Source organism: Sinocyclocheilus grahami, unplaced genomic scaffold (genome assembly GCF_001515645.1).
Source record: "Sinocyclocheilus grahami isolate Dianchi unplaced genomic scaffold, SAMN03320097.WGS_v1.1 scaffold1366.1, whole genome shotgun sequence".
In the NCBI taxonomy this organism is placed as follows: domain Eukaryota; kingdom Metazoa; phylum Chordata; class Actinopteri; order Cypriniformes; family Cyprinidae; genus Sinocyclocheilus; species Sinocyclocheilus grahami.
In genome coordinates this window covers 442,065-469,378 of record NW_015506545.1, presented here as the reverse complement: position 1 = coordinate 469,378, position 27,314 = coordinate 442,065, and the positions used below count along the sequence as shown (strand labels likewise).

Below are 27,314 nucleotides of genomic sequence, written 5' to 3'. Positions count from 1 at the left end.
ATTTCTCTCTCTCAAACATTACAGGTGCGCACACACAAACACACACACTTTTTTTTAGGACACACATACAAACGACACTCTGACATCCATACCAACACACCCACACAATTATAGCTGCATAATTTATCCAACTGGCTCTATAATACAGCAAAAGCAGAAAACATGAAAATTGTGAGTATTTGCTTTATAGGCCAAATCTGAAAAAATGGCACCATCTAGTAAAATAAAAAAAAAGTATCATTTTGACAACACAATGAAAGCTTATTAACAAAGACTGCATCATTTTATAGTTAAATGGACCTGGGAATACAAATTGCAGATTTAATGGGTTTCAATGAGGACATTTTTGTCCTTAAAGTCCTGAGAGGAACTAATTTTTGTACCTATTGTAAAATAGATTTATTAAAGGAGGGTGAAATATTAAAATTCCAATAAAAATACACGCCTGTGCCAAAATTTATGCAGTTGGCATTAACACAGGCAAAATGATAAAAAAAAAAAACAGAAAAGGACACAAATGTCCATAAGATCGCACAAGGGTTAAAGATATGTATTGAAATTAAAATCAACAAACGCAAATAGATAAAGTGCAATAATATAAACACTTAAAAGTGTATTGTGGGTATTTTCATTCCACTAGTCTGTAACAACACGGTATGAAAAGCCAAATATCACAAAATTGATTAGTGCATAATTATATATATATATTTTTTTTTTGGCTGTAGCGGCTTGTCTTAAAAACAGCATCAAGAGTGTCCATGTTATCTTAAACTTTAGCATCAGTATTAAAGGTTTTTCAGCTCGCGTCGGTCTGAGTGCTGGTCTCTATCTGTGAATAGTGCCGCTGTACTTTGCTCTGCTCAGTACTGATGTTAGAGAACAGCATAATGTTATCGACCTCCTGTGCTCATCAATACATTCACCTTGCCCCGTCTGCTGTCTTTCTTTCTTTCTCTCTCTCTTTAGCTCATTTCCACTCAGGACGGGTACAGCACCTCGGAGGTTTGCTATCACTGTGGTTTTGCCAAGTCTTATGTAACTCTGTATCTGTAAATTTGAACTGTGGACAAATATAGTGTGATTGATTTGAGCTTTTAGCAGCTTGTGTCTGTGTGTACGCTGCTCTTGATGTGGCATGATTCAGTGGCTTTGGGGTGAAACGCGATCTCTCTGGGTGAATCTCCTAAACCGTTAAATGAAAAGAAAAAGAAGCCTCCCCACCCCTCCAAATTTTCATGACTAGTTGTTTTGTAAATCTCATTCAATTAAATTTTCCTCTTTTTAAATAAATAATATATATTGTTATTAAAATTAAGTATATTGCAATATACAATGCAATTTATATCTATAATTATATATTATTTAAAATATGTAATAATTAAAATATATCTTTTTTCATATTTCCCATTAATCCCATAAATCTCATTAGATTAAAATTATACTTTTTTTTTAAATAGCAATTGTTAAAAATAATAGCATTACATTGATATTAATTGCATATTAATTTATTATTGTAATAAAAATATATTGTATCTTTTATTTATTTATTTATTTTTACGTTCTGTAAGGAGAATTTGTAGCGAAAAGATGTGGTTGATGAAAACGTCACAACTCAAAAAAAAATTTTTTTACATTTTATTGTTGGTTTTGAGAGATTCACTCATTTTGACAAGCAAAGATTTTTACACACTTCAACTGTGACACTCAGTGTTTGGGGTAACTCATTACAAGTAATGCGAGTTACGTAATCAGATTACTTTTTTCAAGTAACTAGTAAAGTAACACATTACTTTTTTAATTTACAAGAAAATATCTGAGTTACTTTTTCAAAAAAGTAATGCCAGTTACTTTGTTTTCCCATTTATTGACTGACAGCTCTCCTGTCCCCATATTGGGAGAAATCGGGAGTACAGAGGCGTTGTGTGCGCTGTGTGAACATGATGTTACTGTAGTTCTAGACTAAATGTGAATGTGCATTAATTCATCCCACTCACAAAAACAGATTTAGTATTCATCAAAATGAATTAAAACAGTGAAATGCAAACTCAGAATATGACGCAAACCTGCAATAATTAAAAATGTTAAATAACACAAATGTATCTAATCCCATTTTATTAACCGATGTCTTTGCTGCTGACCTTTGCTGATCCAGTTCAACCATACTAATAAGCAAAAATGACTTTAGAGAAACTAACAATTGTGAGTCATAGCTTTTTTATTGCTGAAGAGTGTTTCTTCTCCTGCGTTCTACTGTACAGACGTGAATTTACTTTTGCTTCAGCCTGAGGTTTATTCATTACACTTTTTGGTGTGAAAGGGCTTTTATATTTGCTATAAATAGAACTTCTTATATTAAAAACAAATATAATACTATACTATATACTAAAAAGTAACGCAAAAGTAATGCAAAAGTAATGTAACGCATTACTTTCCATAAAAAGTAACTAAGTAACGTAATTAGTTACTTTTTTTAGGGAGTAACGCAATATTGTAACGCATTACTTTTAAAAGTAACTTTCCCCAACACTGGTGACACTACATGTGTGTGTTAACACACTTTTTTACAGTCTATGGTTAAAACTGGCTGCAAAAACAATTATAATCTTGTATGCTGTATATTAATTGCTTTTAGACAGATATTAGTTATTTTCTGTGCACATTATATGACCTGTCCCTTATGTCTTTTTTTTTGTGTGTTGCTATAAAGATTGCGGTGGTCAACTCAAATGGGACGTCGTTTGATTACGTCTCCGCTGTGCCCATTGAGAATGGACCGGTCAGTCTGGACATTTACTCAACTCCTCAGTACAAAGTGGATCAGCCTGTCGAATTTGAAGGTGAGATACCATAAACACACATCCATAGATATCTTTGAACTGAAATACCTAATAAAACAATTCAACTTCTAACTGTATATTCTACCCAGGGTTATCATAAAAATGAAATGTTGTGATTTTTGTTACTTCACATAAACGTTAACTAAATAAAAATATTAAAACAGAAGTGTAAATTAATAAAAAAATGGCAGAAATATAAAAATATCAGAAATGCACGACAAAATTACTAATACTTTAACAAAAATTAAAATGATAACTGAAATGAAAACTAATTCAAACTGTTAATAAAAGGTATAATAGTATCTCAATCATACTAAAATAAGAGGTTCTATCGGTGCTTCTATCGAAATGTTTAATAACATTTAGATGAGAAGTAGATAATAAAAGCCAGTTTAAAAACAAAGTGCAATAAACTGTTCTGTTCTTCCATATCTAGTTTATTTGATACCAAGGCTGGTCAAAAAAAACACAAAAAAATGGTCAAAAACTGGGGCAAATCCAGTGACAAGTTCTTCCTCAAAAGCGCTCATTGCACTATAACCTGGTTCTTTCTAAACATGACTAACTGATTAGAATCTCACCGCTGTCTGTGGCTGAAACTAGTTCCTAGTTAACTAATATCTGATCATTCACTGAGATTTTTCTTAAGTGAACAAATGGAAATTACTATTATTTTAATGCTCCACACAGAGAAGACGGATGAAAACACGAATGAGATCTTGGACTCACAGCTGGAGGAGGAAGAGGAGAAGACAGATGTGGAAGAGGAAGAGGAAGAAGAAGAGGAAGAACAGGGCGGACCACCAAGCGCTCTCGTGAAAGTGTTCAAGTTTGTCATGAAGCAGAGCTACATCTGTGCTCTTATTGCTATGATGGTGAGAAGGTCAAAGCTTAAAGGGATAGTTCACCCAAAAATGAACATTTGCTTTTAATTTACTCACCCTCAGGCCATCCAAGATGTAGGTGATGTTTTTTTTCTTCAGTAGAGGAGTAAAAGATGATGTTTAGCAGAAAACGTGGTCCTTGGTGATTCCTAAAATGTAAGTCAGCAGCTACCGTTTTTTGAGAAAAAAAAATGCATTGAGGTAGGGCTGCACGATTAATCGAATGCGATTGTCATGTGCATTTTGTTAAAAAAGCCGGTTCTGTAATCAGCAGGAAATCATCATCACGTGCTTTCAGATGGAACAGCATTTACTACACAGAGCCGTAGTTCACTGACAAGTTACGCAAAAAAATCGCAGACGATTTTATTGCGCGATCCTGAAATCGAAAGAAATCGTTCACGATAATGACAGCTGTTTGCATAGCTTCTCAGTGAACTACGGCTCTGAAGTAAATGCTGCTCCATCTGAAAGCATGCGAAAATACCACATTTAATAACATATTTTTACTCCAAACTCACTTCATAAAGTCAGTCGAGTGTTTGAAATAAATCCTTCTGTGAGATGATGTGGCTTCTTACACAGAATAAGGCACACAACATATTTCATAGTATTTAAGCAGTGATAAAGGCATTGCATTATAAATATACTTTATTTTAATGAAAATTATAATAATAAGAACTCAGATAAACCGTATATTGCCGTAGTCGTGTGTTTATTAGTCACGTTGAATCAATGAAAGCAGTTGAATCTTCTGTTTATTCAGCTGCAGCGATAGGCATTTTCTGGGTTTCTTCTGCGGGGCGTATTTGGAGTTTCAGCGCGAGAGCGCCCTCTGGCCTTCGGATGGAGATTTACTGCTGATCACAGAACCGTGCTTCACTGAAAGATACGCATGACAATCGCAGCTTCTGTCGAATCGCGATCTCGATTTCATTTCTATTTATCGTGCAGCCCTACATTGAGGTCTTATAAAACGAAACGGTCAGTCTGTGCATGAAACTGAATATTATTTACAACATTATTACCTGTAATCCAGAGCCTCAGGCAGATGGTCCGAGTGATGTCCAGTTTGTGAACGAATCTTCTTCTTTTGAACCGGTTCTTTTTTGTGAAGTAGTTGAACCAGTTCACCAAATTGGACTGAACTTCTAAAACGGCTCAAGCAGCACAGATCTACAAGTTGATCAAATCAAAACTCACTTTCAGATGCCAGACAGTCACTCTGACTGGAAATGAGCCAGTATGCCAGCATACAGTATCTGATCCTATGATAAATTAAGTCATTCAGTGCTTCAGTTCCTCCAACAGGCACTGAACTGAGGAAAAAGTTTGAAATCAAGGAAATTAATACGTTTATTTAGCAAGGATGATTTGAAATGATCAAAAGTAATGATAAAGACATTTATAAGGTTACAAAAGATTTCTATTTCAGATAAATGCTGTTTTTCTGAACTTTCTATCCATCAAAGTAACCTGAGAAAATTCTACTCAGCTTTGTTCAACATAATGATAATAATAAATGGTTTTCGAGCAGCAAATCAGCATATTAGGATGATTTCTGAAGGATCATGTGACACTGAAGACTGGAGTAATGATGCTGAAAATTCAGCTCTCCGTCACTGTAAGTTACCGAAATCACACATGAAAACTCGTAACTCACGATAGACACGCGTTCTATTGGCTATCTCTCGTAGTTGTCCAGTCCTGTTCTGTTCACACAGCACGTGTGTTAAGAGAATGCGGTTGTGAGTCCTGAAAATGTATGGGTGTGAGTTCGGTTACAGAATGCAGTTATCACACCCGTAAATAACAGTACTGTGTGTGAACGTAACCTTATTAGGACTTATTAAGCTGCTGTGTGAACGTGGACTGTCCAAAAGAACCAGTTCGCGGAAAATAATTAAATTTCCCCGTTTGCCTGAGGCTCTGGATTATGCATGTAATAATGTTGTAAATAATGTTAAGTTTCTTGCACAGAGCAATCGTTTCACTTCATAAGACCTCAGTATATCGTCAGGAGCCACGGTATTCATTTTGTGTTCTTTGATATGTATTTTCGTTTTAATGGTAGCCACTGAATTCCATTTTATGAATTACCAAGTAACGTTTTCAGCTAAAAACTTCTTTACCCTTCGATGCAAGAAAAAAGTCAACTACATCTTGGATGGCCTGAGGGTAAGTAAATTAACAGCAGATTTATATTTTTAACTATTCTTTTGAAGTTCTACATTAGATTTTGAGTAGGAAAAGATTCAACAGGAAACATAAAACTATGAACCATGGCATCTCATCATCGATCTTTCTTCATCTCTAAGGCGTGGAGTATAACGTACGTTAGCTGGCTGACGTTTGTCTTTCTGCTGTGGTCCTGTACTCTGTGGATGGTACGTGACCGGAGGAAATACGCCATGATGACCTCGCCATTCATGGTGGCCTATGGGAACCTCCTGTTGGTCCTTCAGTATATCTGGTGTTTTGAGCGCTTGGATCCAGTGCCGGGTTTCTTTCTGAAGATGAAGGTGCCCTTCACTGAACTGAGCACCAAGGTAACAATTATACAAGATTATTTATTTTCACTTTAATCAGGCCTCATCAATAGGTACAGTTTCTGCTGTATATATCTTTAAAATATGTATATTTGTATTTAATATGTATATAAAATTGCACTAGTATATTTTGTTTTAGTGTAAATAAGAAATACAAATAATGCACTTTTGCTTTTAGTGCCATTTAAAAAAAACTCTTTTTTTAATTCTAATAAAAAAGGTGCTCAATCATCAAATAGGATTGTTGCTCAATTATTATTATTATCAATAGTAAAGGTTTTGAAAAAGAAATCTTTTATAACATTATAAATGTCTTTTCTGTTAATTTGATCAATTTCGATCTGTTCTTGCTGAATAAAGGTGGTCTATTTTCTTTTTCTTTTTGAAATCTTATTACCCCAAACTTTTGAATGGTACAAAAAAATATGATGCAGCACAACTGTTTTCAACAGTAATAATAAATCAGAAATGTTTCTTGAGCAGCACATCAGTATATTAGAATGATTTCTGAAGGATCATGTGACACTGAGGACTGGCGTAATGATGCTAAAAATTCAGCTTTGATCACAGAAACACTTTTTTATTATATTACTACTTTTTATTATTATTATTTTATTACTTAAAAAAAAATATATATATATATAGAGGTGGACCGTAATGAAGTACATTTACTTGATTACTGTACTTAAACTTTTTTTGAGCATCTGTACTTTACTTGAGTATTATTTTTCTGCAAACTTATGACTTTAACTTCACTACATTTGAAAGACAAATATATCGCACTTTTCACTCCACTACATTTCTATCAAGGTCCTCGAAGTAGAAAGCCGTTACAAAGTAGCAGCTTGTCTGTGGGTGATTTTTTTTTTCTTCTCTAAAACATGACTTATAAATAATCACTCTTGTAGGGTTACGTGAAGGGATTTCCCAGCATTCTTTAAACACTAACCAGTTGCAAATGTGATATTTGTTTACAATAATTCAATAATAAGAAGTTAATATTGTGGTATATATTAGATGCAATATTGTCTGATTTTGCAAAATTGTGTACAGTAAATGAAAATATTACCTATAAAGCAACAGAAGAACTGCTGAGCGTCTCCTAACAAAACACAACAGGTGTTTGACTTGAAGCATATTCTACAGATAATTTAGTAGGTTTTTTATACTATATAACTAGGCTATATAACTATAATATATAACTATAATGCAACCCCATGAAGAAATGTATAAAAACACTTATGATGTAAAACGTTGGTATACTGTGCTTTGTTTATAAATTTCAGTCCATTCAGATGAACCTTAATCAGTTTTTTTTTTAAACCCAAAAATTGGGTTTCTACAGAGCATTTTGCTAATGTGTTTTTGGCATTGTGACTGTTTGTAGGTTCTGTGTCAGCTGAGTTTCTGGCTTCTGCTCAGACAAACTTTGATGGAGAGACAAGAGAAGATGGAAGAGGAAGCAGCTCTTTGTGACGTCCAAATAGATGAGCAGAAAAAAGGTGGGGTCCTATATGTAACATACAGATGAAACCCTTTAATAGTCACTGCAGAAAATCTCTCTTCGTTGTTATATATTCATAAAGAAATAACTTTCCATGTGGGTTGCAGAGGAAGACAAAGACAAAGAGGAAGAGGAGGGGGACGAGAACGACCTGATGCATGTGATTGGGAAACTAGTGATGGCTCTGCTGGTGAAATACTGGATCTATGTTTGCGGAGGAATGTTCTTCTTCGTCAGCTTCGAAGGAAAGATGGTCATGTACAAGATCATCTACATGATGATGTTTCTGTCCTGCGTGGCTCTTTACCAGGTGCTGCAGTGCTGTCTAATCACAGAAAGCCTAGAAAGCTTGTTAGGATGTTGACTTACTTCACTTCAAAAAATAAAATATATATTTTATGCAAAATAAAAAAACGATATGTATTTCTAGAATTTACAATAAAATGTATTTTATTATGTTTTATTGTAAAATAAGCTTAATTTTATACATATACTGTAGTTCACCCAGAAATATGCATGTAATTTTTGCATAAAATTAAGCCTATATATATATATCATTTTAAAATGTATATAATTTATTGTATTTTTGCATCAAATTAAGCCTATTTTATATTACATTTTATATATATTTTTATAAATGTAATATATATATATATATAATTTATTTTTAATTCTAATTTTATAAATAGAATTTATGTAAATATAATTGATAATTATTATTTTATTGTATTTTTGCATAAAAAGATGCCTGTTTAATTGTACATATTTGTTTAAATATAATGTATATAAATAAATATATATGTATGACAAATAATATATATGAGATATATACCCAAAAATGTTATGATAAAATAGATAAATATTTATTTAGAAATATAAATTATGACAGAACTTAAATTTTTGGATGAACTTTTCTTTTAAAGGTATTAGACAGAGCGTTTTTTCTCCTCAGGTGCATTATGAGTGGTGGCGCAGGATCCTGAAGTACTTCTGGATGTCTGTGGTGGTTTACACCATGCTAGTGCTCATCCTAATCTACACCTGTCAGTTTGAGAACGCCATCGCTACCTGGACCAGAATGACGGGCATATCAGAAGACGTGTGAGTTTCGAACATCCTTAGATGTGTTTGATCTAGTGCTGTCAAACGATTAATCGCGATTAATCGCATCCAAAATAAACGTTTTTGATTACATAATATATGTGTGTGTACTGTGATATATAAATACACACACATGCATGTATACATTTAAGAAAAATGTTATGTTTATATATTTCATATATTTATATATGATATAATTAATATGAATATAAATATATACATGTAAATATTTTCAAAATACGTGTATGTGTGTGACTTTATATATACATGATAAATTTCAGTACACAGTACACACACATATATTATGTAAACAAAACCTTTTATTTTGGATGCGATTAATCGCAATTAATCATTTGACAGCACTAGTTTGATCAGTTGAACTTACCACAAACCATACCATGCAGACCCTAGTCAGCTTATATGTGTGTGTACTGTGATATATAAATACACACACATGCATGTATACATTTAAGAAAAATGTTATGTTTATATATTTCATATATTTATATATGATATAATTAATATGAATATAAATATATACATGTAAATACATGTAAATATTTTCAAAATACATGCTGTATGTGTGTGACTTTATATATACATGATAAATTTCAGTACACAGTACACACACATATATTATGTAAACAAAAACTTTTATTTTGGATGCGATTAATCGCAATTAATCATTTGACAGCACTAGTTTGATCAGTTGAACTTACCACAAACCATACCATGCAGACCCTAGTCAGCTGCCTTGTGGTCCATTCAAATGTGTATATGACTAAGTATTAGATTCTGGCCAAAATGAAAGTGTTTTAAGTCCGAATAATGCAGTAATGGTTCTCTCTTTGTCTCTCAGACTGAAGGACATCGGTCTGGAGAGGTACGTCCTCTCTGATCTGTTCACCCGTATCTTCATCCCCACGTCCTTCCTGCTGGTCTGCATCCTGCACCTGCATTACTTCCACGACCACTTCCTGCAGCTCACCGATCTCAAAGCCGTCATCAGCAAAGAGCAGAGCACCATTTACAGGTGAGAGATGCTTTCCCGCCAGTCACAGCTGATGCTAACAGGAAGAGTGGAGATGTCATGTGTCATAAACGAGTCTTAACACAAATGCATACCTGTAACCACGTCAAATCAGCTATTTTCTTAGTGAAATAATAATAATAATAAACAATTATCATCATAATGATTATTATGTGATTGTGATTGATTAGAATTGTTATTATTATTTTTGTTGTTGTTGTTGTTGTAATGAATAATAATATGCAATAATTAGCTCAGAATTATTGCTCAGAATTATCATTAAAACATATTATTATTATGATAATAATAATAATAACAATTATTATTAGTCATTATTATTCATGCATAGAATTATTATTATTAAAACATAATATTTTATATAATAATTATGATAATTGTGTGTTGAACGATAACTCTTATGTTACATTGCTTTAATGATTAATTTGAGCAATATCTTACTTTAGTAGTTTCATTCTTGTTGAACTTAACTTGACGTTGTTTCATCCTGATGCCTTGTTTCCTCATTTCTTCATTTCTCTTCATTCATGACCGTTTTCTCTCTATTGAATCTGCAGCAGTGTCATCCTTGTTTTATCTGTTAAATGCTGCCAGTCCTCAGTCTTATTTATGCAAATCCATTTCTGATTTTAACCAATCATGTGCTCCCGTCTTTTCCCTGCCGTCCCTCCCCTCACAGCTATACTAAAGTCAGTGGTCGTATCTATCTGATCGTGGATAGGTGGGTGACTGCTTGTCTTTCTCTGGCATCCATGGAAATAACAACCAATGTTCACCTTTTCCCTGAATTCCCACAATCCCTCACTACTCCCGTTCGCCAGTACACTCTTTTCTCTCTTAATGATATCTCTTTTTTTTTTTTTTTTAAACGGTTCGCTAGATTCCTGGATAGATCAAAAAAATTATGATGTCTCTGTCACTGAATTTTCCTGTCTAGAACTTCAACGTTTCTCAAAGTCAACATGAAACCGCATTCAAAACCATTTAATTTCCATGTAACATTCAAAGAGGATTAAAAAATCCTTTTATTAAAGGTTTGTTTTATTCGTCGTTAACTGATTGGATCATCAGATGATGACCAGCACGTCAAAACTTAGCATTCTTTGCTGTTACAGTATTGCTGTGTTTCTATTACATTTAACGGGCACTAAAAGACTGCGTTAACTGTTGGTAAGATTTTAGAAAGGCTACTTTACCTTCAACAGCAGCCTAAAATAATAACTAGAAAGATGTTTGGCTGTTCGTTTAAGGGTTAGTTCACCCAAAAATGAAAATTCTGTCATTAATTACTCACTCTCGTGTTGTTCAAAACCCGTAAGACCTTCGTTCATCTTCGGAACACAATTTAAGATATTTTTGATGAAATCTGAGGGCTCTCTGACCCTCCCATAGACAGCAAGGTAACTACCACGTTCAAGGTCCAGAAAAGTACCACGATGATCGACAAAGTAGTTTGTGTGATATCAGTGGTTCAGCTGTAAAATTACGAAGCTATGAGAATACTTTTTTGTACAAAGAAAGCAAAAATAACGACTTTATTCCACATTTTCCTCTCTACTTGTGGATGCGCGTTCACGACAATATCATGACGCGAGCGTGTAGCAGCGCCGGCGCTGACCCAGATCCTTGTTAGTTACCTTGCTAGTTACTCCAGATAGTTACCTTGTCTTACCGGGTTTGGAACAACACGAGGGTGAGTAATTAATGACAGAATTTCATTTTTGGGTGAACTAACCCTTTAATTTGAACTATTAACTCGCATGGAGTCGGTAACAGTAGCTGAATGAAAAATCAAATCATTGCGGTTGATGAATCCAAACGTAGTGTTCACATGATCACTAAAAATTGATCGGGTTGACGAGTATACAGAGTAATATACAGCAATATACAGAGTTTCCCACTGTTTGCACATACAATTATCCTTATGCTTCTTGTTTCAAAGAACTGACTTAATATTTATCTATTTCGTGTGCTAAGCACGTGAATCTTTGTGCCATGCTGCTTTTATTTATCAAGCAGTGAAATTGCCCATTCCCATAGCCAAAACAAGCCCCGTCTGTGGATGAGAGTATAAAGCGAGGCCTGACAGGACCTTGTTCTGCTCCACTTCACAGACAGTTAGTGGAAGGAGACTTTTAGATAACATGACAAATTCAACAGTTCATTTCACACGTCATGTGTCGTTGCACCATTTCTATGTCATTGCATGTACGCAGTACTTTCCAGTTTTGGTTTTCAATCTGAACTAGTGTTTACATGTCCTCTTGATCGGATTAAAAAAGGTCTACACCACCCCTTCGAAATTTCATTCGGATCGAGCTCAGTCGCATTGATTAAAGTGTTTACATGAAGGCTTTTTTCTCCGATTGAGCCATCAGTCCGATTACTAACAGATTATTTGGTTGCACGTAAACCTAGCTAGTGTAATATTATTTAAATACTGTTATATCATTAATTAATATTTTGAATTAGCTTTTCTTTTTTTTTAATTTAATTTAATTTCAAAGTGCTTTACATAAAAAAAAGACTTGCAATAATCATAAAATAATCACAACAGATGCACAGGAAATACAAATAGTAAAAAAAGCAAAGAATAAAAATTATTGAATATTTACTTAAAATGTCTTAAAACAGTTAAGAATAAACTTTAATAAACATTTTTTATATTTTTATTTAGCTTTAATGTATTTTCTATCTCTGTATTATTTTTTAATTTTAGTCAACGTTTTTTTTTAAGTTTAAGTTTTTCATCTAATATTTGTATTTTATTTAATTTTAATTACTGAAAAATATCTATATTTAATCATTTCAGTTTTATTTAATAATAACAACACTGGCTGAAAGTTCAGAGGTGGGGTGGGTTATTTACTTTGATCATTGTTTATATATATATATATATATTTTAAAACATTTATGGCTACAGATGTGTATTGAAATGCTAAATAGGGTCGGTTTTGATTTCATGTTGACTTTAAACCTCTGCCTGCTCAAATGCATCCCAGGAAGTCTTACTTGAGCCGCTTGACGTCAGCGGTTTATCCTGACGATAGTCCTGCTCTCAGTCTCTGACAGGGAATGAATGTCCTCAGCATGTCTCTGAAATGCACGTCCTCTCCTCCTCAAAGAATCTCTCTGTCCCTCTTTCTCTGTCTCATCTTACAATAATGTTCAATTGTGTGAAACATTTCATTGCTTTGATTTCGTGTATTTCCATTCTGTAAATTGCTTCAACAGCATCAAGCAAAAAATCTCTTCTCCTCAGAGCAAGTAAGTGTGGTATAAACAAGGTAAAGCTTTGACATGAAACCTCATCATGCAAGCGTTTAAACCCTTCATAGCAGCGAGACCATCCGGAAGAGGCCATTGCCACTAAAGTCTGACTGCTGAAATATTTGTTTTGGTTTTTTGGTCACGTGATTCATGTATGGCAGACATATGCATTGCTTCTTTAAAAAATAATAACACAATCCAGCTTGTTCCTTATGGATCTAATGCACACGGCATCCATGTTTTCCACCCAAACCCTGCCTGTGGAATCCTGATTCAAGGTTTATTAGACACTAACATTCAAATAACTGTTTTATAACCCAAACCGAGCTAACTTGATCAGCATGTGATCTAAGTTCAGAGAAAGTATGGGTGGTTCATCAATTACAATAACTTTTCTCTTACTTTAAAGGATTTTAAAGACAAAATGCTTTAAAGAAAAAAAAAAATAATAATTCTAGTTTTCATTCTAATTTTACTGTAGTTATTTATTTTTGTCAAAATGTTGAATTTGCCAGAATTTCTTTATTTTCCTTTACATTCCACTGTCAGGACAATTGTTAGCATATTTTCTTAAGAACTTCTAAATTAAGTTAAATTCAATTAAATTAAATTGGTACAGTTTGTGTTTTCATATATATATACAGTGGGGAAAAAAGTATTTAGTCAGCCACCAAATTGTGCAAGTTCTCCCACTTAAAAAGATGAGAGAGGCCTGTAATTTTCATCATAGGTATACCTCAACTATGAGAGACAAAATGAGAAAAAAAAATCCAGAAAATCACATTGTAGGATTTTTAAAGAATTTATTTGCAAATTATGGTGGAAAATAAGTATTTGGTCAATAACAAAATTTCATCTCAATACTTTGTTATATACACTTTGTTGGCATAATAATAATTCTAGTTTTCATTCTAATTTTACTGTAGTTATTTATTTTTCTCTAATTTTTGTGAGTGTCAAAATGTTGAATTTGCCAGAATTTCTTTATTTTCCTTTACATTCCACTGTCAGGACAATTGTTAGTATATTTTCTTAAGAACTTCTAAATTAAGTTAAATTCAATTCAATTCAATTAAATTGGTACAGTTTGTGTTTTCATATATATATACAGTGGGGAAAAAAAGTATTTAGTCAGCCACCAATTGTGCAAGTTCTCCCACTTAAAAAGAATAATTTGTTTTTAAATAATCACTAGTAAGTAGTGCTGTCATTACTGTCATGCCAAGCATATTATTATTAAATTTTTTATAAAAAGTGTTTTTGTTTAGGGATGGAAATGAAAAGCAGAGTGATAGTATGAAGAGCAGAAATCTATTTAAATTTTTAAACCCATTTAATCTTTATTTGGTATCATCATTAAACTAGATAATATTTGAGCATTTTTAATTAAGAAACAATGCATTTGTTATAAATTCAAAACAGATGTACAGCAGATGTGTTGTATTAGCGGACAAATTCAACTTTTTCGTCATAAAGTGAAAAATAAAAATCCACTTACTGAAAGGAGATTGATGAAGGCTGTTATCAGATCTTCATGAAGAATCTCTCTAATTGAAGAATCACTCATATGTCACATGTATACTGTAAATGAGTGAGACAGCTCCTAATGCGCTCTTCCTGATCTCCAGACTGGCTCATCCTGACGGGAGTCTGGCGGATCTGACGATGATGAGCACCTCTCCAGAGCCGCTGCTGAAGGAGGAGAAGGAGAAAGAGTCCATGAACGAGGTGCTGGTCGTGGACTGTGTGGAGGAGGAGAAGAAGAAAGAGTCTCTGTCCATCCGTTCAGCTCATCTGTCCAGTCAGGAGGACATTCAGCAGTTCAGTGCCGCCACAGATCCAGAACTGCCCTCAGAACAGAGCTCAGGTACTGCGGTCCAGTCCAGAGGGAGCTTATTTAGTTAATTATAAACGTATGTTTGAATAAATCTGTCATGGAGACATTTTTTATGAAAACTATATGCAGTTGAGTTGTACTACAGGCATTTTCGAGTGAGACTATTACTGTATACCTGAAAATAAACCACTGAATATAATAGTGTTGTTCATTTTAACCATTTCATTTTCTATTCCATTTGGACATTTTATTTTTGATTTTAATACATTTGAATAACACCAGTCATATATACAGTGTGTGTGTGTATATATATATATATATAGAGAGAGAGAGAGAGAGAGAGAGTTATAAATGTTCTTTTATGGATTTTCCCCCTACTGTAGTCTAGTGTATTCTACAAATTTCAATGCATTTTTTCCCCTTTTTTCTATGGTCCCATTTTATTTTTAAACCAGTCAAGAGGGCATTACATTAAATTGAACTAAAATCCTCAGAAGTGTGAAACTGTTGGCTATTTCTGCAGTTCACGTTTATCTTCATTTTTTAATGGCATTTATTTATGTCTGTGTAAAGGGGTCATATGATGCTTTTTTAAAGATCATTATTTTGTGTATTTTTTATATTAGTTTTACCATCAGTTCAAGCCCGAAATGAGACTATTACTGTATACCTGAAAATAAACCACTGAATATAATAATTTTCTATTCCATTTGGACATTTTATTTTTGATTTTAATACATTTGAATAACACCAGGCATATATACAGTGTGTGTGTGTATATATATATATATATAGAGAGAGAGAGAGAGAGAGAGTTATAAATGTTCTTTTATGGATTTTCCCCCTACTGTAGTCTAGTGTATTCTACAAATTTCAATGCATTTTTTCCCCTTTTTTCTATGGTCCCATTTTATTTTTAAACCAGTCAAGAGGGCATTACATTAAATTGAACTAAAATCCTCAGAAGTGTGAAACTGTTGGCTATTTCTGCAGTTCACGTTTATCTTCATTTTTTAATGGCATTTATTTATGTCTGTGTAAAGGGGTCATATGATGCTTTTTTAAAGATCATTATTTTGTGTATTTTTTATATTAGTTTTACCATCAGTTCAAGCCCGAAAGGGGAACAGACACAGTAATGATGCAGTACACAAGCCGCGGTTAAGACAGCGGTTACTGAAACCACGCCTTCTTTCTTTGCGTGCACATTTGGGTGCATTACGCAAATATTCCCACATAGTGAGGTAGATATGTGGGGGCGTGTTAGAACGAGCCGTTTTAGGGGGGCGTGGCAGAGTCTTCACTTTGATAAAGAATATCTCTTTGGTTTTGAGACTTTAGTCTTTGCAACTTCAGGGATCTTATCTATGCACAATCAGCTTGTAACACTCCCAAGAGAAAGGAAAACTTGAAATCGCATCATATGACCCCTTTAACTCTAAAGCACTTACGACTCTTGTTTTATCCGTATTTTGTCTTAGATTCAGTCTGTTTAGTTTTTTGGTCTTAGATTGTGTCTCTTTTGTTCATAACATTTATACTGAGGAAAATAAGCTGATCTCTTCTCGCTCAGACCTCAAGAATAAATGGCATTTGGTGGTGGACCGGCTCACGGTCCTGTTCCTCAGGTTCCTGGAGTACTTCCATAAGCTGAAGCTCTTCATCTGGTGGCTCCTGGAGATGCACATCATCAAGATCGTGTCCACTTACATCATCCTGCTGTCTGTCAAAGAGGTAGAAGCTCAAACGTGAGGTTATGGTACAGTAATCTGAAGGGTGTTTCTGATTCTCACACTCGTGTCTTGCAGGTTTCGCTGCTGAACTATGTGTTTTTGATCTCGTGGGCGTTTGCGCTGCCGTATCAGCAGTTTCGAGTGCTCGCTTCCAGCGTTTGCACCATCTGGACATGTGTCATCATCATCTGCAAGTTGTTTTATCAGCTAGAGACCATCGAACCTAATAACTACTCAAGTATTTGTACTATGGTGGGTTTCTTTACTCATCAAATGAGTTTGTCGCTGTTCAGATGGGATTCATTTTCATTTAATGTAAAATGCTTGTCATTTCAAGCCATATCTAGTTTGGCTGTAGCAGAAGAGTAGATTCGCTGGTTCTTGTGTTTAATCATGTGATTGTGGTTTCTGAAGCCATCCAACTACACAAAACAGGAAAAGATGGATATGAATCATTCCCTACTGTACCGGAAGCCCGTGGATCCTGCAAATTGGGTCGGCCTGGAGAAGTTTGTTGATATACTGCCCAACCTGAGGGTGAGGAGATACGTTCAGTGTTTTCAATGAGTTAATCAATAACATATGTCATCAAATTAGCCTCTACTGAGTGTGTAACTTCATGTGTTATGCTAAATGTGCAGCCTATTATGACTTATTATGCAATATTATAATTTTTATTACAGTCTAGGATTTCATAAATTTAAAGCTGCATTTCATAATTGTTTTTTTTTTGTTAAAGATGATCCAAAATCAATTATTGAGCAAGTACATAACCAATCAGTGTTCAAATCTCCTTACCTTAGTCAACGGTCTTATACAACGGTACGCTAGTAATAATGTTTTCTGTTTTGAGTGGTTTGGGTCGTTCCTCTTTGCGTCATTACATCACATCTGTATGCATAAAGAAGGAGGTTCTTACAGTAAATATAAAACAAAACTAAAAGCACATGTATTATTTAATGTTACCATTTGAAGTGGAGAAGCTTCATTTTCTGAAGATGAAGCATTTCATTGATGAACTGGTTGACTTTCTTATGTACAGAGCTTGTTTACATTCATCTCGCTCTTCTCTTCCTTTCTCAGAATAACTTGTTGATGTTGGCCATCTTGGCGTTTGAAGTCACCATTTACAGACACCAGGAGTTTTTCCGTCTGAGAAACAAACTCTCTCCTCCTCCCTCTCGGACCATCTTTCACAACGTCACCCGGCAACACCTCGACAACGGCATCATCAAGTGTGCCAAATACTTCATCAACTACTTCTTCTACAAGTTTGGTTTAGAGGTGCGTTTGATTTACTTAGATCTATCTATCTATCTATCTATCCATCCATCCATCCATCCATCCATCCATCCATCCATCCATCCATCCATCATTCTATCTATCGTTCTATCTATTGTTCTATCTTTCTTAATTCTATCCTTCTATGGTTCTATCTATCTATCTATCTGTCTATCTATCTATCTATCTATCTATCTATCTATCTATCTATCTATCTATCTATCGTTCTATCTATCTATCGTTCTATCTTTCGTTCTATCATTCTATCTATCTATTGTTCTATCTATCTTTCTTAGTTCTATCCTTCTATGGTTCTATCTATCTATCTATCTATCTATCTATCTATCTATATCTATCTATCTATCTGTCTTAGTTCTATCTATCTATCTATCGTTCTATCTATCTATTTATCGTTCTATTGTTCTATCTATCTATCGTTCTATCTATCTATCTATCTATCTATCTATCTATCTATCTATCTATCTATCTATCTATCTATCTATCTATCTGTCTGTCTGTCTGTCTGTCTGTCTGTCTGTCTGTCTGTCTATCGCTATATCGTTCTATCTCTCTCGGTTTGTTCCGGTGTGGCATCAGGTGTGTTTCCTGTTGTCGATCAATGTGATGGGTCAGCGGATGGATTTCTACTCCATGCTGCACGGTTTGGCTCTGGCTGTGGTGATGTACAGACGCCGGAGGAAAGCCATCGCTGAGATCTGGCCCAAATACTGCTGCTTCCTGGCCTGCATGATCACCTTCCAGTACTTCATCTGCATTGGAATCCCACCGGCTGCTTGTAACGGTGTGTTACTCCGGGCCTTTTCAAACGTCTTACTTATTATTTATTTTAGTATTAGACTGTTTCCATCTACTACACTATATAAGAGCACTGCAGCATTCTGGGATTAAGCACAGATTCCCATTCAGTTTGATATTGATGCAGAATCTCAGGGGTGTAAAAATACTCTTAAGGATTATGACAAGTGATAAAAAATTTAAATTAAAACATAAATTATTGACTTCTAAAGCCACTGTGTGATCTCTATTTACTGCTTCTGCCTGGAACAATAATGAAACGTCTTTGAATTGTTTATTGGGGCATTTGAGGTTCATCTGCAAATATTGATATGCAATTAATAAGATTAATTGTCCAGCATATCATGTATTTAATTTGATTAAAAATGATTGATCGACAGTTCAATCCCTAATTGTTACTCAATATCATATTTATTTACTTTAATTACAATTCCACTTAGCCTCTCCCTTGTAAGAATATCAATAAATCTTTTAAATAGAAATCTTCAAAAAAATTCTTAGAAATTACTATTTTCTAAATTTTTATTTAAATGCCGCTTGTTTTTGAGGTTTGTAACACTTCATAAAAACATCATCTTAGTGACCATCAAAATGTGAGTTTTTATGTCCATTCAGTGTAGCAAACCATTACTGCTGTCCAATCAATGTGCCAACTTCTGTGATGCCATAACATCTGTATGTTTGTATGAATTTTGGTCATTTTTCCAGTGATCTAGAATGTACTGAACTTCTCTTTCTAGATTATCCCTGGAGGTTTACTGGCTCCATGATGGATTCTGACGTCATTAAATGGCTTTACCTTCCTGATTTCCACACTGAGCCCAACTCCATGTTCCTCGTCTGTGAGTTATACCTCAGAAATATTCATCAGTAATGCTTATACTGTATGTGTTGCCATTTAACATTAGAGTTTGTGCTGATCAGCAGGACATGTGAACATGAAACAGCGGTCAAACTAAATCAATCCTCTTAGACTTGCAGGGTCAGACTTTTGACCATCAGCATAAGATCTGGTCCATTTCAGTCCAGGTTATTCTGACCCACATGCAAACTGACCGGACACATTTCTATTTTTTTACGTGACGTTTAGGGAGTGGGTAAATATGAAATTGTACAGTGTTTGTCGCTGATGGACAACACCAAAGAAATGAATGCATGAATGCCTCAGCCAATACATGATCTTAAGAATTTAATTTAATTTAATTTAAATATTTTACTTTATGCCTAACTAAAAGTATTAAAGAAAGTATTTTTTCTGCTAGTTTATTAAATTATCACAATATTTTATGTTTTACGTTGCTTTATTTTAGTTCTATTTTATTTTCAAAATACTACAGAAAATTACTTGCACTGCCATAGTCAATAAATTATATTAGGAGATTTGATAACACTGAAGAACTCAGTCTATGTCTGTCTAAAAGTAATAAATTGTCCTTTTATGAATTATGTGAAGCCACCCAATCCTTTGTTGTACTCTGTGTGTATCAGATGGTGTGTAACTGCCATCAGCGGCCAGTAGGCATGCAAAAATACCGTCAGCCTCCTCCATACTGAACCTTAAAAGTCTCATATTTTACACCTTTCTGGAGTTTTATTTGAGGTTTTGAAGTGCTTAAGAATATATATTTGTGGTATAAGTACCAAAAACCATCTCAATATATTTTTACAGCTCCTTTCTCAGGAGCTCTGCTGAGAACAGGTCGATTTTGGCCTGTCTAATTAATATTCATGAGCCTCTCTTCTGATTGGCCTGTTGTTTCTGAGTGACGCATGGCCAGGCCGACCACAGGTAACTAGGGTCAGCGACGTCACAGCGCTAGCTGGAGGCAGCAAAACAAAGGGGAAACTGGAGGCGGCCCATTCAAACCAGCGCAGGTTCAGTTACATAAGGAGCTTAAAATATCATCTTGTTGTGATGTTGGGTGCCAGAATCGACGTAATACAGCCTCAAATTAGAAATTTGATCGCATATCTGCTACCACTGCCAAACAAAAAACCCGATGACATCTGTGGTTAAACGCGATAAAACAAGCAGACTGGACAGAAACGATCATCAAAAATGCTCACGTTTGCAGCGCACACTTCTTATCAGAAAAGGTTCAATAAAGTATTGTCTTTTGTTGTTATGGGCTACAGATTTCTTGCCATAGATGTATGTTTTTTGCATCTCTCGACTATGTCGTGTATGAAATAATGTCTGTGTGCATGTGTGTAAAACAACAAACTGACGATTTATATATAATCATTTGTAATTGTATATACATTGTTGTGATTAATTGTGGCTGGAACAATAATGTAGCTGTAAAAATAGTTGCCTGCTGAAATTGAAATATATATACACCTTCATCATGACTAGATAGACACTGTGAGTTTGTCTTTACTACACACGTTATATGTGATCCACCTCATAGTAACAATCCTGTCAGATCGTCCATCCTTTGAGTGAGAGTGTAACATTACAGGTCGGCTGATCTGGTTTCGTGGTTAAAGTGAACCTTTCGACATGTGTCCGTGTTGTTGTTGCTCAGCAATGGCATGGACGCGATGTTGTCTGGGGGTTTGGCAAAAGGAGAGTGGGACGGTGGGCGGTGCTCGGGGTGGTGACTGAAGGCGGTGACTGTGTTTCTGACGTCAACTTTTTAAGGAAGTCACAACGGTCTGTGAAAAACCACAGCTACTTTATGCAGACTGTATGAATTTTACTGTGGACTGACTGTTTTGAAACTTATATGGTAGTTACATAGCACCTCAGTTATCATGAAATTTCAGTTTTGACAATATGGGACCTTTAAATCCGTTTCGTTTCGTCTCTGCTCTGCTCTGGTGTTTGTCTGATGTAGATGACTTCATGCTGCTGCTGTGTGCGTCGCTGCAGAGGCAGGTGTTTGAAGATGAAAACAAAGCTGCCGTTCGTCTGATGGCGGGAGATAACGTGGAGATCTGCAGAGATCTGGACGCAGCGTCCTTCAGCGTTCACAACCCCGTACCGGACTTCATTCACTGCAGGTACACACAACACATGTCCTTAACTTACAGATTCATGCTTAAACACTAATATCCATCAGAGAATTAATTTAGAGTTCATTTAATAACAGCAACAGCAACAACTATTATTATTATTATTATTTAATTTTATAAAACGAATCGTTCCGGTCCTTGATTCTGATTGGGTGAGCCGCGTTCAAAGCTGTTGTAAATTACTCTACAAACACACACCTTTTTTTACTTCTGTGTGTTGCTCGGCAGCCATTATTGCAACCACTACTGTTTCTGAAGAACTATCTGTTTTATAATACTGTTTTTATTTATATCAGTACACTTTATTTGCTCTGTTTTATTCTGTGAAACCTTACTACATATATGGAATAACCGTTTTATAAAAGCAATTATTTTAAAAGTATAAAATGTAATAATAAAAATTGGATTAATAATAAAGAAATTCATAATAAAAAACTTTGCTTCGTGTCATGCCTAACAACGCCCCTTAGCTGCTATAAATTCACTGTAAACCACGGCTTCACGGGGCTTATTGCTATATTTTAGTTTAGGTAGGCCAGGTGTTTTTTTTTTACCAAATAATAAAAATGCAACTTGACAACGCATAATTTCTCTTTCAGACAGAAAAAAGAATAAGAAAGGATAAATAAATAAAATAATGTACAGTAAGTACAGTATGTAAATAAGTAAATTACTATTTTTTTCAGATGTTGTTTTAGTGAAATAATCAAATGCAACTTAACATATTAAAATGTTCTCCTTTAGACAGAATGAAAAATAAAAGGATAAACAAATCAAGTAAATTAGTAAATAATTAAATCAATAAATAAATACATTTCAGATCATTTAATTAGATTGATCAAATGCATCTTGGCAAATTAAAATGTTCTCTTTCAGATTAATATTCAAATAATGATCAATTTAACAAGGATAAATAAATAAATAAAGTTTGTAAATGTTTTATTTTAAATAATCAATTGGAACTTGGAAAATAAGTAAAATAAAGAAAAAATAAAGAAAGTTTTCTAAAATAAAGAAAAATAAATAAAGTCTAAATAAATCAAATAAACAAGTACGTGTGTGTGTGTGTGTGTGTGTGTGTGTGTGTGTATATATATATATATATATATTAGTGCTGTCAATCGATTAAAAAATAACTAATTAATCACACATTTTTTAATTAATAATCCCAACTAACATTAAAGTTTTTAAATATACTTTTATATTGCAATAATTTCATGCAATCTTCAAATTAATGTACAAACAACATAAAGACAATATATTTTTAATGTTTGTTTAATGGCATCTTTTTTCATGACTGATGGCCAGTATCACTGATACCAATACTACTGATGTCTCTATAAAAATTGAGAGCTATCAATTTGAACATTTATTAATATTTATTTATTAGACTTGGATTTTTTCCCCCAGATATTTTTTCAGAAATTTCTTCTGAAATATTGTCCCTGCATGTTGCTGTCAGTGTGAATGTCTGTATTTTCTGACTGACTGAGGTTGAGGAGCAGTTTATTCAGGTCTCTGCATGTCAGTCACTCTACTGTACGTGATCCTCTTTCACCCTCACTTTCCAAGAATTTCCATGGATCATATTGCAGAAAGAAGGGAAAAATCCATAAGGCACCATCACATGCTCTCTTTCTCTCTCTGTCTGAGCTCTAACCCAATAAGTAGCTTTTAAGTATGGACTGATCTTTTTTCTACAAGGTGATTGATTTTAGAGGAGGAAGCTGCTGCTTGTTGTGGTCCATCAATGCAATACATCTCAGCTTTTCATCAGAGCTCTTAGCACAGGCCTGTGGCTAAACACAGCGTCCAGCGTCTGCAAACAGGCCGTGAAGCCAGGAGGATGTACTTTAACCTTTGAAGCGGCGGGTCTAAAGTGCATTTCAAAGCATGTGTGAGCTTTTAGCATCCAGGAAAATGAGCAGCGCGTCCATATGCATGTGCAGGAATCGTTCCGGGTATCGATCCGCTCATTATAATTATGACTGTCAGGATGTCTGATACTATATAGGAAATGAAGCATAACATTTAAATAAATTATGGCTGCCTCCCCGTTTGCATACTTCCACTGTGCACTTAACATCAAGTGTGTCAAGTTAACTTATCACATTATTTTACTCATGTTTTAAATTATTTTATTTCTGTTTCATTTTCAACCATAATGTAGATAAATAGTTGGACAGCCACTGTAACACCTTAACTTATGAGTCTATTTATATTTAGATTTATATTTGAGTCAAAGACAAAAAAGGGTTTAAGCATAAAAACAATAAGTGTAATACTGCTTTAAATTGTTGTTTTTTTCCCCCCAAAAATTACAACGTTTTTAATTTAATTGCAGTTTTGTTTTTCTGAGCAAAAAATAAATATCATACATTTTTCCCTGGTTTACAGAAGAGACCCACTAAAATGTCATTCATTACAACGTTTTTAATTTAATTGCAGTTTTGTTTTTCTGAGCAAAAATAAATATCATACATTTTTCCCTGGTTTACAGAAGAGACCCACTAAAATGTCATTCAGTGTAACATTCTGGGCAGGCATATTTACAACAAAAATACATTTATGACATATTAAAAGACTAATTACTTTCACCCCAAATACTAATTAGTTGTAATTTTACATTTTTAAAATTTGCCACTATCCTAGGTTTTCCCCATTTGTCAGTAAGCATTTTTACTCATTTAAAACACAATATAATTGTATATGCTCCCTTATTCTTTTATATATTTTAATATGTACAGCATGTTGTTTGAAATTTTTCATAAATATTGTGTTACACTGAATGACAATGTAACATTATTTCAACCAAATCTTAACATTTTATTCTCCAAAAACTTATTTGAAAAAAAGTAGACCCTTTACTTACATTTAATGTGCTTTCTATGGACATATAATCACTTTTGTACATTTCTTTTGATGCGGACATCTTAACGTCTTTGACCCATTTACATTTATGTTTATATAAAATTATTAATATGAAAAATATATATAAGCCTTTATTTTATTGTGTTTCATTTTATTATATTTATATGCTCTACGTTTGTCATATAATTATCATATAAAATAATGTTTTAATAACAGTGAATGAACAGTGTAATTTATTACTGTTAAAATACTTTTTAATTAATCCAAATTGTTTATTATGTTTTACTTTTCTTTTTTTTTTCTATTTTCTTTTCAACCATAATGCAGATAATTACTTGGGCTGCTACAGTCAGCACTTCATCTTAGAATTATTCATTACATTTAAATACAATTTTATTTTATTTTATTTGCTCTACATTTGTCATGTAATTATGCTATGAAATAATGTTTTAGTACCAGTAAATGAAGCAGGTAAATTTTTTACTGTTAAAATGGTTATTTCTCTGCTAGTTTAATAATGCACCACAACATTTTATTATGTTTTACATTATTTTTATTTTTATATTTTGGCTGTCCCAGTTAAATAGTAACAGATTAATGCAGCGCTGTTAACACGGGTTCTGTTTGACCCTATAAACCACCCATAGTTCAAGCCAGGGTTGCCAGACCCGCGGTTTTCCTTCACTAAATATTATTTCTAATGCGCCTCCCATCCAATAATAGCAAAGAGCTATGTGCGTTGTTACTTCTAATAAGAAACAAAGTCTCAGCTTTCAAATCCTGTACATTTTATTACAAAATTCAAACAATAAATGCCATTTTGGCACTCTTTACAGTGATGTGACAGATCGCTGTTGCACTTCAGTTCAAGCGGCAGCACGGCACACGAGACCAAGTTACATTGCAAAATAAACATGAATGAACATCAGAAGGTGTGTTGAAAGATAAAGTTCAACTTACTGAAATGTATCTCATGTAATTGATCAATCAGCGTTTCAACCCAGAGAAAGACGTCAATAAAACAGCTTGGGAACAGCATGTTACTTAAAGTTGCTTTTACCCAAAGTCTTTGTTTTACCTCAGAAAAGTTATCCAGTGTTCACAGTTCATTAGTTAAAGGGGTCATATGATGCTGCCAAAAAGAACATTATTTTGTGTATTTGGTGTAATGAAATGTGTTTATGCGGTTTAAGGTTCAAAAAACACATTATTTTCCACATACTGTACATTATTGTTTCTCCTCTATGCCCCGCCTTTCTGAAACGCGTAGATTTTTACAAAGCTCATCGTTCTGAAAAGCGAGGTGTGCTGTGATTGGCCAGCTATCCAGTGCGTTGTGATTGGCCGAATACCTCAAGCGTGTAACGGAAATGTTACGCCCCTACCATACTGTGATGCCGTGTCCCGGAGCAATGAGACAAAACCAATAAAACCCATTATAAACGAGGCATTTGTTGCATCCAGTGGGGACATAATTACGGATTATAATGACTTATACTGTCTTTTTACGCATTGCGTTGCATAAAACCATGTCTGCATTTGTGATCGGAGAAACGACTGACCCTATAAACCACCCATAGTTCAAGCCAGGGTTGCCAGACCCGCGGTTTTCCTTCACTAAATATTATTTCTAATGCGCCTCCCATCCAATAATAGCAAAGAGCTATGTGCGTTGTTACTTCTAATAAGAAACAAAGGCTCAGCTTTCAAATCCTGTACATTTTATTACAAAATTCAAACAATAAATGCCATTTTGGCACTCTTTACAGTGATGTGACAGATCGCTGTTGCACTTCAGTTCAAGCGGCAGCACGGCACACGAGACCAAGTTACATTGCAAAATAAACATGAATGAACATCAGAAGGTGTGTTGAAAGATAAAGTTCAACTTACTGAAATGTATCTCATGTAATTGATCAATCAGCGTTTCAACCCAGAGAAAGACGTCAATAAAACAGCTTGGGAACAGCATGTTACTTAAAGTTGCTTTTACCCAAAGTCTTTGTTTTACCTCAGAAAAGTTATCCAGTGTTCACAGTTCATTAGTTAAAGGGGTCATATGATGCTGCCAAAAAGAACATTATTTTGTGTATTTGGTGTAATGAAATGTGTTTATGCGGTTTAAGGTTCAAAAAACACATTATTTTCCACATACTGTACATTATTGTTTCTCCTCTATGCCCCGCCTTTCTGAAACGCGTCGATTTTTACAAAGCTCATCGTTCTGAAAAGCGAGGTGTGCTGTGATTGGCCAGCTATCCAGTGCGTTGTGATTGGCCGAATACCTCAAGCGTGTAACGGAAATGTTACGCCCCTACCATACTGTGATGCCGTGTCCCGGAGCAATGAGACAAAACCAATAAAACCCATTACAAACTAGGCATTTGTTGCATCCAGTGGGGACATAATTACGGATTATAATGACTTATACTGTCTTTTTACGCATTGCGTTGCATCGTGCCGCATAAACATAAAACCATGTCTTCATTTGTGATCGGAGAAATGACAAACAACAAGTGCTACTCTACACTGTTCAAAACTCGTGTTTGAATCATCAGTGGCAAA

At 34.3% G+C, this 27,314-nt stretch overlaps 1 protein-coding gene across 1 annotated transcript in view; it reads left to right on the top strand.

The window, feature by feature from the left end:
• Positions 1-27,314, top strand: part of LOC107569629 (piezo-type mechanosensitive ion channel component 2-like) — a 66,621-nt gene that overhangs the window by 9,800 nt on the left and 29,507 nt on the right. Inside the window, 16 exon segments of the mRNA XM_016255745.1 lie at positions 2,708-2,812; positions 3,569-3,712; positions 6,040-6,270; positions 7,658-7,777; positions 7,815-8,084; positions 8,727-8,875; positions 9,735-9,908; positions 10,603-10,644; positions 14,822-15,060; positions 16,604-16,764; positions 16,839-17,015; positions 17,178-17,300; positions 17,847-18,047; positions 18,642-18,846; positions 19,601-19,702; positions 21,701-21,866. Coding sequence (XP_016111231.1) covers positions 2,708-2,812; positions 3,569-3,712; positions 6,040-6,270; positions 7,658-7,777; positions 7,815-8,084; positions 8,727-8,875; positions 9,735-9,908; positions 10,603-10,644; positions 14,822-15,060; positions 16,604-16,764; positions 16,839-17,015; positions 17,178-17,300; positions 17,847-18,047; positions 18,642-18,846; positions 19,601-19,702; positions 21,701-21,866 — 2,609 coding nt within the window.